The 12,562-nt window shown below is 45.3% G+C and overlaps 1 protein-coding gene across 8 annotated transcripts in view; it reads right to left on the reverse strand.

Moving 5' to 3' along the window:
• LOC130919691 (protein-cysteine N-palmitoyltransferase HHAT-like) overlaps nucleotides 1–12,562 on the reverse strand; it is a 288,601-nt gene that overhangs the window by 36,205 nt on the left and 239,834 nt on the right. For 7 of the 8 annotated variants that reach the window (XM_057842365.1, XM_057842361.1, XM_057842366.1 and 4 more), the window contains 2 exons: nucleotides 5,310–5,345; nucleotides 1,075–1,276 (listed from right to left, as the gene is read on the reverse strand). In XM_057842365.1, coding sequence (XP_057698348.1) covers nucleotides 1,075–1,276; nucleotides 5,310–5,345 — 238 coding nt within the window. The remainder of the gene's footprint in view (nucleotides 1–1,074; nucleotides 1,277–5,309; nucleotides 5,346–12,562) is intronic. The other variant, XM_057842364.1, reaches the window with a different exon arrangement.

Genomic DNA, 12,562 nt, shown 5'->3' on the forward strand with positions numbered 1-12,562 from the left:
GAGGTTTAATTTATCATTGAGCTTGATTTAGTGTGAACGCTTCGTGTTTCACAACTTTAGCATTTACTAAATGGTATTATATGCACCAGGTTTTTCGGGTTATGACAGATTTAATCATGATTTAGGTCTTGAAAAATCATAAGTATATAAGCAGTTTAACCGTCCTTTTGAGGACCTCTACTATGGTTTGTTTGTTTTGGGGGGCGCAGCGCAGCCCATCCCTTTTTTTTTTCTTCTCCATGCTCAATGTTGTACACACAAGGACAGAGGTTGAGTCAACTTTAATCCATTTAACTGGCTGCAAGTGTGATTTAGTTATTGCCACCACCACCTGTTATGTACCACAGGTAAGTAAAAAGTCCTGTTAACTACACAATTTAGAGAAGCATCGATTCTTCAAAGGGTACCCATACTTTTGTCCGGACCATTTTTGGAGTTTTGTGTAAAATGATAATGATTTTTTTCCCATTATCTTTTGGTTTTTTTTCCATTGCAAGCAAAATAAATGAAGATATTGCTATCAAAGCATTTGTAATTGCAATCAATTTATGGGAAAAATTTAGCATTATCTGACAGAATTGCAGGGGTGCCAATATTTTGGCCAGCACTGTATGTATATGTCTTTTTTCAGTCTCATGAAATCAATTTCTAATGCTTAAAAAATCAATCTGATTGAATTAGGTAGATTTTTGTTCTTACTTCAAGTTGCACAGTTCAAACCCCTTATTCTTTTCAAGTACAATATACATCACTTTTATTAAAATATTTTAACCAATAGGTTAGCAGTCATATGCTAACCATGTCTAAAAATAGTTTAATGACTGCTATTACAGACACATACAGTAGCATCATTTAATAAATTATGACTGTGCAAGATGTGCCTTTAACTACATAGCATTCTGAACTCAATGTTTTCCATTGAAGGTGATAGACGTGAAGGGATTTGGATGTCTATTCCATAGTCGTCAATGGCAGTGAATGAGTTAACATAGAAAGATGGGTGAAAAAGGTATGACTGAAGTAGAAGCGCTCATATTTATATACACAGTGTGTGTTCTGAGTATGCGAACTTACCAAAAAGGAGCAAAGGAAAGGCGAGCCAAAGAGAGCCTTGAGGCCAGTTTCCACCAGAACGCCCAACCAATTCATCAGGGCCCAACACTGAAGGTAGTCATGACCACCATGCCAAAGGAAAATGAAGCCAATCGCCAGCGTTGTGGATAAAATTTTGTACAGCACTCCATGATGTGAACCACCCAGAGGCACATAGATGTATCTGCAACACGAGCGGGAAAAGAGTGATTTAAACAGCCACTGAGATCTGCAAAATAAACACAGTTAATAAGTATCTAGCTAATGACTAGAGCGGATGTAAAACAAAGTGGGGTTAAAAACGTCTGCCCCCACCACGCGTCATGTCATGCTCATAGATTTTTAATCAGACAACCGTAGCTCTAACGCCTAGGGCAGCAACAACAAAAACGGAGACGCTTCGCAGAATAACAAGTGAGGCCCTGGTGTTATTAATGATGCTTGATGGTGATGATGCTAGGTCTTTCTCCAGTGATTCACACAACAAATACATCATCCATCACTTCAGGCTGTGGGCATGTACAGTTTCCTAAGGTTCATAAGGTTCAATGTCTGCTGGTGGTCTCAGGTGTGTTGACATTGTTTATGTGACATCCATTTTTTGTCATGTTTTTCTGCAGAAGTGGGACGATGGTGCCACACTTCTAGATTGCAAAGCTTGCTCCAAGAGTTTACGCATTTACAGTTTGAATTTTCTGGTTACTGATGTACTTTATGTAATTTTTTTGTAGTTTCCCTGTTTTGTTGTTCCCTAATCTTGGGTAGATATGATACTGCTTTGTAATTTGATTCCTGGCGTCTTTCTTTTGTTTTGCATGTGTCATATATTTCAACATCTACCTACAGTGTATCACAAAAGTGAGTACACCCCTCGCATTTCTGCAGTTATTTAAGTATATCATTTCATGGGACAACACTGACAAAATGACACTTTGACACAATTAATAGTATGTGTGCAGCTCATATAATAGAGTTAATTTATTTTCCCCTCAAAATAACTCAAAATATAGCTATTAATATCCAAACCCTGGCAACAAAAGTGAGCACACCCCATTAAAAAAACACACATCCCTAAATGTCCAAATTGAGAAATCCCACAAACAGTTTGCCGAACACATGTCAACAAAGCTCATGGATTACTGGAACCATGTCCTACGGTCTTATAAGACGGGCGGGCTTTCTTGTGTAGTGTCTTCAGGAGAGGCTTCCTCCTGGGGTGACAGCCATGCACACCAATTTGATGTAGAGTGCGGCGTACGGTCTGAGCACTAACAGGCTGACCCGCCACCTCTTCAATCTCTGCAGCAATGCTGACAGCACTCAATATAGTAACAAGGGTCGCAATGCAGAAATCGCAGACATCAAGGAATGGTTGAGATGTTCTTTTTCATATATTTACCCCATTAAACATTTTTTTTTTTCTTTTCTTTGTTTGGATCCATTATTTATCATCTAACATATCGGAGAAAACGTGACAGTAACAAAAAAAATACAATTAAGCGATAGTTATGAGGTAGATATCCGTGACTTTTTTACAGACGCCATTTTTTTTAATGTGACGTCATTTGTTTAAAAGTTTGAAATATGCGAGTGAATAATTTTTTTTAAGTCTTTTTTTTGTTTTAAACGAAATATTAGACATCAATTAATGATTCTAAGCTAAAAATAAGACATTTTGAATAATAAATATAATTACCTTATTTTATGGTTAGGTTGAATCAAAAGCGGTTGCGCAACATCTGTAAACGGGGGTTTTCAGGGTAAAACGAACAAATTAAAAACAGTTTTGGGGCTTAATGCGCCATGAATCTGCTATGGCAGCATGTAGACATATTGTTCTATCAAACACAACAGATGTTTTTTCTTAAAGTACAGCAGTTTCTTTTAAAGAGGAGTGCAAGAGCAGAAACTGCTTTTTCAGTCTTGTCTGTGTTTTCCGCCATATCTGCAGAAATGCAAGGGGTGTACTCACTTTTGTGATACACTGTATGTAGTTTTTACATGCTAACTTATTGGCTATCATTGATCATTCACTACCAGCAACTCCCAATGAAAATGGATTGGACGTCTATCACCGTCAATGGTACTACATGATCCTCCTTTGGGAAAAGCAGCCAGTTGAGTATCGTTTGCTTTGTTTTTCCCAGCCTACCGTCACCAATATTTCAGACTAAAGAGCCCCTCAAATTTTGCTGTCCAGTGAACACCCGCCTTTTCACCGTTCGCTATTCCCCAACTTGTAAGGTGGTAATTGGTGTCAAGGATGCATGCTGCTGTGATACATCTTTACTGAGAGTTAAGTGTGAAGTAGTTCATAGTCCTTTAGCCAAGGTTATTCCCACATGCTCTGTTCCAAATAATGGAAAACAATTTTGTTTGTAATCACCAAGCAACTTCATGTTTAGTACAAGTGTGAGACTGCAGCTGCCGTATCTGTCAGAAAGACATCCATGAGAAAAAGACAGACTTTCTTTGTCAGATGGCTACAAATAAAGTGCTTATGGCATGAAAGTGGGGTGCGCTATACTTATATAAGCAGTGTGGCATTTCCATGCCAATGCCCTACTTCACTAGGTAAAAGGCAGACAGAAACCAGATATTCTCTTACGGATGCATCAATTTGTTCTCTTAGCTATCCCTTATATCTTTTTCATTAAGCTGTCGTCCACATTACGCTTCTGACATTTGTGATTCTGCCATCGTTTATGAAGTTGGGTTTTCACCTGCTTGCAGAGGTTTTTCTCTTGGTACTCTAGCCCACATTTTTTAAGCATGCTTGTTAGCTTCATTGAAGACTCTAAACTTCAATTCTCCTGCCAAAATGTCAACTGGGATAGACTCCAGCTCATCTATGTAATGAGTAGAAGCTCTATAGATGCATGCATGTCAAAACAAAGCAGACACACCACTAATTAGTACTGATTAGTAGTTGCGTCCTAATAAAAGCAGAGAGAAAAGCAAGGGTGCGTGCCCTGAAACAAGCGTGGCACGCTAGCATGTAAGCCTTGACGGAGAAAGGTGTCTTCATCAAGCAGATCGCCAAACTCCCGGCAGGTTGCAGCATGTTTTTTGGGGTTTGCTTTATTAGGGGGTAGACAATCTAATAATAAAAACGCAATACGTCCAAGGCGCAAGCTGAAAATCGGCAGCAGCCCCTCCTGCTGATCCATATGCACATATTAATAAGCATAACAGGAATTTCTCCTGGATTCGGTTGACAGAAACAAAGCAACACACCCGTGCTGGCTATAATTAATCAACAACATTGAAGCTCATAATCATGAGAAAGCATCCATGCAAATGCAACATCCTTGTCTATTTATGTCCAACTGTTCAAGACAGCTGCAGAATAAGACCTCCTGCCACAACACACTTTTTTGAAAATGGTTAAACTGTTAAATATGGATGAGTTCAATAAACTGCCAGAATGAACACATGTGCTCAACAGGGAGATATACACAATGCAGATAGATGGGAAAGATAACTAAAATAGAGTAAAACTACTGCTTGACAGATTGGGGGGGCATGAAAGTGTTTACAATGCAATACTGTCGCCTGGTGGCATTTTTTTTGTTTTTGAACTATTCCCAGTATGCAGTTACATCGTATTCATAGACAATCACAAATACAATCGATGATTAGACGACTACAGTATCGATTGTAGTCTATCTGATGACATTGTTTAAATACAATCGATGATTAGACGACTACAATATCGATTGTATCATCGATTGTATTTGTGATTGTCTATGAATACGACGTAACTGCATTCTGGGATGTTTTCCAAAAATATTATTTTGAAGAACTACAATTTACATTTTGCTTTCATCGAGGATTGCAAAAATCATCTCATATTATTGACTATTACGTAAAAATTGGACAATTTTAGGTAAACAATGTCTCTAAAAAATAAATACCCGTCTTGCATATTTTATTTTTCCTTTCTTCCATATAGATGGACCGATAGTTTGCTAGTCGGACAGATGGATAGAAAACCAATCAGATACACAAACAGCTATGGGTACACAGAATAACAGCTCGAAAGACAGAAACGGAGGACAAGACAAAGACGGATGACATGTAGACAGACAGATGGACAGATAGCTAAACATCAGGCAGATGTTAGAGTGGGTGAGTGAATGAATGGCTCCAAAAATAGAAGAAAGACACAGTGACGAGATTAGACGCAATATGTGCACATCCTAAGGGCCTCTTACCTGAGGAGCCATCGATACAGGCCCTTGTCAAACTGCCTGTTCGGAGTGGAGAGACACAGCAAGAGGGGGAGATCATTAATTGGATTTACACATTTACATGATAATTCCATTAGTCGGGAACACCTGAGCTCCACTGGCTTCATCATACTTTATACTAAATAAACCCAGACAAGTTGAGAAGTGTATTGTTTGTATGCTAGATGTTCTTTCCCTGCCGCTTCCTTCCTCGCTCTGTCATCATTAAGAAGATTAGAAGAATCATGTCTTCAGGACTTGTTGGCCCATAAAACACTGCCTGTATGTCCCATGACGTCAGCTGACAGATTTATGCATTCCATCAATGTTGTTGACATGAGCCAGCTCAGCTCACGTGGGATTAGTGTGCGTCACCGGTCAGCACTATTGGGCCAATTTGTCTATAGAGAGATGCGGGCAAAGGCAGCCGTCCATCTCAGCGTTACGGCCAGACGTATCCAAGGAATGTCTTGTATTTAAAATGGATGGCCAGTGTTGTACCAGAGTAAGCTTTCATCCCAGCAGATGTTCCTTCCATTTCCAAATAGTGTCACCACTTTATTAAAAACAATATACGTTAAACTTTTGTTTTTAAAGTCCTATTTCCATTTTTGTAACATTTTTCTAACAAAAGGAAATCCATCCATCCATCCATCCATCCATTATCTTCCGCTTGTTCCGGGGTTGGGTCGCGGGGGCAGCAGCTTTAACAGGGAAGGCCAGACTTCCCTCTCCCCAGCCGCTTCAACCAGCTCCTCCGGCGGGATCCCAAGGCGTTCCCAGGCCAGCCGAGAGACATAGTCTCTCCAGCGTGTCCTGGGTCGTCCCCGGGGCCTCCCGCCGGTGGGACATGCCCGGAACACCTCTCCAGGGAGGCGTCCGGGAGGCATCCGAACCAGATGCCCGAGCCACCTCAGCTGGCTCCTCTCTACGCGGAGGAGTAGCGGCTCGACGCCAAGTCCCTCCCGGATGACCGAGCTTCTCACCCTATCTCTAAGGGAGAGCCCGGACACCCTGCGGAGGAAGCTCATTTCGGCCGCTTGTATCCGGGATCTTGTTCTTTCGGTCACGACCCAAAGCTCGTGACCATAGGTGAGGGTAGGAACGTAGATCGACTGGTAAATCGAGAGCTTTGCCTTTCGGCTCAGCTCCTTCTTCACCACTACGGACCGGTGCAGAGTCCGCATTACTGCAGACGCCGCACCGATTCGCCTGTCGATCTCCCGCTCCCTCCTACCGTCACTCGTGAACAAGACCCCAAGATACTTGAACTCCTCCACTTGGGGCAGGATCTCATCCCCGACCCGGAGAGGGCACTCCACCCTTTTCCGACTGAGGACCATGGTCTCGGATTTGGAGGTGCTGATCTTCATCCCAACCGCTTCACACTCAGCTGCGAACCGCTCCAGTGAGAGTTGGAGGTCACGGCTTGATGAAGCCAACAGCACTAAATCATCTGCAAAAAGCAGAGATTCAATGCTGAGGTCTCCAAACCAGACCCCCTCAACGCTTCGGCTGCGCCTAGAAATTCTGTCCATAAAAATTATGAACAAAATCGGTGACAAAGGGCAGCCTTGGCGGAGTCCAACCCTCACTGGGAACGAGTTCGACTTACTGCCGGCAATGCGGACCAGACTCTGACACCGATCGTACAGGGACCGAACAGCCCTTACCAAGGGGCTCGGTACCCCGTACTCCCGGAGCACCCTCCACAGGATTCCCCTAGGCACACGGTCGAACGCCTTTTCCAAATCCACAAAACACATGTAGACTGGTTGGGCGAACTCCCATGCACCCTCGAGGACCCTGCTGAGGGTGTAGAGCTGGTCCACTGTTCCACGGCCGGGACGAAAACCACACTGCTCCTCCTGAATCCGAGATTCGACTTCCCGACGGACCCTCCTCTCCAGCACCCCCGAATAGACTTTACCGGGGAGGCTGAGGAGTGTGATTCCTCTATAATTGGAACACACCCTCCGGTCCCCCTTTTTAAAAAGGGGGACCACCACCCCGGTCTGCCAATCCAGAGGCACTGTCCCCGATGTCCACGCGATGTTTTAGAGGCGTGTCAGCCATGACAGCCCTACAACATCCAGAGCCTTTAGGAACTCCGGGCGGATCTCATCCACCCCCGGGGCCTTGCCACCGAGGAGCTTGCCAACCACCTCAGTGACTTCAACCCCAGAGATCGAAGAGCCCACCCCAGAGTCCCCAGACTCTGCTTCCTCAAAGGAAGGCGTGTCGGTGGAATTGAGGCGGGCTTAGAAGTATTCTCCCCACCGACTCACGACGTCCCAAGTCGAGGTCAGCAGTACACCATCTTCACTATACACAGTGTTAATGGTGCACTGCTTTCCTCTCCTCAGACGCCGGATGGTGGACCAGAATTTCCTCGAAGCCGTCCGGAAGTCGTTTTCCATGGCCTCACCGAACTCCTCCCATGTCCGAGTTTTTGCCTCGGCGACTGCCGAGGCCGCAGTCCGCTTGGCCAGCTGGTACCTGTCAGCTGCCTCCGGAGTCCCACAGGCCAAAAAGGCACGATAGGCCTCCTTCTTCAGCTTGACGGCATCCCTTACCGCTGGTGTCCACCAGCGGGTTCGGGGATTGCCGCCACGACAGGCACCAACCACCTTACGGCCACAGCTCTGATCGGCCGCCTCAACAATGGAGGTGCGGAACATGGCCCACTCGGACTCAATGTCCCCCACCTCCCCCGGGACAAGGGAGAAGTTCTGCCGGAGGTGGGTGTTGAAACTCTTTCTGACAGGGGATTCTGCCAGACGTTCCCAGCAGACCCTCACAATACGTTTGGGCCTGCCAGGTCTGGCCAGCATCTTCCCCCGCCATCGGAGCCAACACACCACCAGGTGGTGATCAGTTGACAGCTCCGCCCCTCTCTTCAACCGAGTGTCCAAAACATGCGGCCGCAAGTCCAATGACACGATTACGAAGTCGATCATCGAACTGCGGCCTAGGGTGTCCTGGTGCCAAGTGCACATATGGACACCCCTATGTTTGAACATGGTGTTCGTTATAGACAAACCGTGACGAGCACAGAAGTCCAATAACAGAACACCACTCGGGTTCTGATCGGGGGGGCCGTTCCTCCCAATCACGCCCCTCCAGGTCTCACTGTCATTGCCCACGTGAGCGTTGAAGTCCCCCAGTAGAACGAGGGAGTCCCCAAAGGGGGCGCTCTCTAGCACACCCTCCAAGGACTCCAAAAAGGGTGGGTATTCTGAACTGCTGTTCGGTGCATAAGCGCAAACAACAGTTAGAACCCGTCCCCCCACCCGAAGGCGGAGGGAGGCTACCCTCTCGTCTACCGGGGTAAACCCCAACGTACAGGCGCCAAGCCGGGGGGCAATAAGTATGCCCACACCTGCCCAGCGCCTCTCACCATGGGCAACTCCAGAGTGGAAGAGAGTCCAACCCCTCTCGAGAGGATTGGTACCAGAACCCAAGCTGTGTGTGGAGGAGAGTCCGACTATATCTAGTCGGAACTTCTCTGCCTCACACACCAGCTCAGGCTCCTTCCCTGCCAGAGAGGTGACATTCCATGTCCCAAGAGTTAGCTTCAGCAGCTGGGGGTCGGACCGCCAAGGCCCCCGCCTTTGGCTGCCGCCCAACTCCCTACGCACCCGACCCCTTTGGCCCCTCCCACAGGTGGTGAGCCCATGGGAAGGGGAACCCACGTTGCCTTTTCGGGCTGTGCCCGGCCGGGCCCCATGGGGACAGGCCCGGCCACCAGACGCTTGCCTTCGAGCCCCACCTCCAGGCCTGGCTCCAGAGGGAGGCCCCGGTAACCCGCGTCCGGGCAAGGGAAACTGGGGTTCATTAATGTTGCTCATCATAAGGGGTCTTTTTGAGCCATACTTTGTCTGGCCTCTCACCTAGGACCTGTTTGCCATGGGTGACCCTACCAGGGGCTTGAAGCCCCAGACAACATAGCTCCTAGGATCATTGAGACACGCAAACCCCTCCACCACGATAAGGTGATGACTCAAAGGATAATATAAATAATAATATTGCTTTATTTTTCATATACGTATTCATTTTTTTAAAATTGAAAAATCCCTTCTTCATATATTTATTTCTCCCTGAAGAATAATATGAAGGTGGTTGATTGGTTAGCATGTCTACCTCACAGTTCTGAGATCAAGGGTTCAATCCCGGGCTCTGGCCTTCCTGTGTCGAGTTTGCATGTCTCCCTGTGCATGCGTGGTTTTCTCTGGATAATCCAGTTTGCTCCCACAACGCCCAAACATGCAATAGTAGGCTAATATAACACTCCAAATTGTCCCGAGGAGTGCGCATTAAAGCAGTAATGTGAAGTAATTTCATAACATGCCAAATAGTGTCACAAATAAAGTTATTAAACATTGTCCAACAAATAAAGCATGACATAAAAATTTATATGTTGTATATTTGATAAAATAATCGCGTGAAAGGGGACGAACCCGGAAGTGATACGTCACACCAGGAATAGCGATGGCCCCGGAAGTGATACGTCACACCAGGAATAGCGATGGCAGCTCCATATGTTGAGTGGGATGCTCACATTGTTAATTATGTTGATTTAATCACTATGGCAACCAAATGGCGTGTCACATGTTCAAATTAGCAAATGTATTTCACCTGTGTTGGACTGAATAAAATGGGTGTACGCCTGCTGATGTTTGCACGACAAAGAGAAACGATCACTGCTGTGCTGGTATATCCGCTGTGCAATCGAGCCTGCCAACAGGTTATGGGCCCAGATCAGAGCCGTGACGCAGTGAGAGGTTTCATGACAAGCCAGGTGAAAGTCGCGACGATCACTGCGTGCACCTGTGAGCTGTGAAGTAAGTGGCAACATGAGTAGAAAGGAGAAAGACCTGGTGACAAGCAGCCGCTGGGCGACGCTCGTCTTTGATGGAGACGAGAAAAATTATGAACTTTGGGAAGCGAAGTTTTTGGGCCACCTCCGCCTGCAGGGGCTGAAAGACACCATTTTAAACGAGCCTGACGAGGAAGATGAGGAGAAAAACGCCGAAGCCTATGCTGAGTTGATTCAATTCCTCGACGATAAGAGCCTGTCACTGGTAATGTGCGATGCGCCAGACGACGGACGCCATGCTCTAAAGATTCTTCGTGAGTATTATGCCGGAAGAGGAAAGCCAAGAATCATCAACCTCTACACAGAGCTGACCTCGTTGCAAAAGGCTCCAAGTGAGAATGTGATCGAGTACGTGATCAGAGACGAAACGGCGATCGCTGCCTTAAGAAATGCAGGAGAGCTGCTGAGTGACGGACTTTTAATAGCCATGATTTTAAAAGGGCTGCCAGATTCATTCAAGCCGTTCGCCATACCTGTGTCCCAGAGTGACGACAGAATTACATTTTCTGAGTTTAAAACTAAACTCAAACTAAAGTTATGGAGACGTTGAGAACATGCGTGCGACAGCATGTGAAGACAATATCGTGAAGGCAAGAGTGCAGTCAAGTACTGAAGGCAAGAGTGCAGTCAAGTACAAAGCGCACGCCAAATGACACTCAAAATAAGGAGATCGTGTGGTACAAATGCCGAGCCACTGGTCACGTGGCCAGAAATTGTCCGAGAAAACCGTGACGTACTTACTGCAAAAGTAACACAACAACGCAAATTGCAGACGGACCAGGCGGCGAGATGACGCACGCAAAGTCTCCGATGACACGGCGGAAAAAGAATATGCATTCGGGCTGAGTGACATGCCGATGCGGGGGCCGAACTCCAAGAACAAAGGTCTGATGGTGGATGCCGGTGCTACGTCACATATTATCACCGACGTGGCAAATATTTAGAAAAAAATTGAGAAAATATGAGAATGACAACCTAATTTATGCGTACAGTGACTCAAATTGGGCTGGTGATACCGACGATCGTAAAAGCACTACAGGCTATTGCATTGGTTTGAACAAGCAAGGACCTTTAATTTCCTGGAAAACCAAAAGACAGCCTACAGCTGCACTCTCAACTTGTGAGGATGAGTACATGGCCTTAGCTGCAACCATGCAGGAGTGCCTGTATTTAAAACAGTTGTTGTATTGTTTTGATAGACATACCTATAAGTGTATTTGTATATGAGGACAACCAGGGTACTATAGCTTTGGCCAAAAACCTGGTGCATAGACACGTGGACATAAAATACCATTTTGTGAGATCTTTGTTAAATGATGGCCAATTTCACTTGGAATATTGCCCAACCAACGAGATGGTTGCAGACGTTTTAACAAAACCTGGAACCAAGATGAAGTTGATGAAATTTGAAGCATTTATGTTTAGAGTGTGAACATGATTTATGTTCGAGATTTTGTGGTTATCTATGTTAAAGTGAACTGTTTTGAAATGTGATCAAGTGGGGGTGTTGAGTGGGATGCTCACATTGTTAATTGTCTTGATTTAATCACTATGGCAACCAAATGGCGTGTCACATGTTCAAATTAGCAAATGTATTTCACCTGTGTTGGATAAAATGCGTGTACGCCTGCTGGTGTTTGCACGACAAAGAGAAACGATCACTGCTGTGCTGGTATATCCGCTGTGCAATCAGCCTGCCAACACCATACATACGGCCGCCATACAAAGCCCTTCAAACAATGATTCAAACAGCGATATAAGCGATAAATCGAGCGCAAGGGAGGAGATCCAAGTTTTTGAAGAGTTGGAGGAAGAAGAGGAGGTTGGAATTTTATGTTGTACCTAACATGTATTATCCAGACGCTAATCAGGATTTAAACAGTGTGCCTAGACTACCTGACATGGAATGGAGACAAGACCCATCGAGATATAGGCCGTTATTATTTTCATGATTTGAAGATGCCGGCATTTGAATATAATTTTATGTTTTTGTCTATCTGATGACATTGTTTAAAAAAATAATAATCAGACTCCATGTTCATTTTGGCAGATCCGGCAGCTCTCGTGCATATAAAATAATATAAAAACGTTGGGGGGGAGAAGGAGATGAGTCGTTGATGGCTTTCTCCACTTTATTGTGGCCAAAAATAAGAAAACAAAATAATAGCGGACTGCCGCCACATTCGACCGCAAAGTTTTTCTTCTCGCTCATCTCCGTCTCGCCTCGTACTACCAGCTACTACTACTTCCAGTCCCGGCGTCTCTTAAACAGATCGTGCATAGTGTCTTGTTATGAGCTTTTTGTTGACAAAGGTATTGAACACACGACTTTGTTTCTTTATTAACACATGGAGCTAAC

The sequence above is a fragment of the Corythoichthys intestinalis genome, chromosome 1, assembly GCF_030265065.1.
Source record: "Corythoichthys intestinalis isolate RoL2023-P3 chromosome 1, ASM3026506v1, whole genome shotgun sequence".
Lineage (NCBI taxonomy): Eukaryota > Metazoa > Chordata > Actinopteri > Syngnathiformes > Syngnathidae > Corythoichthys > Corythoichthys intestinalis.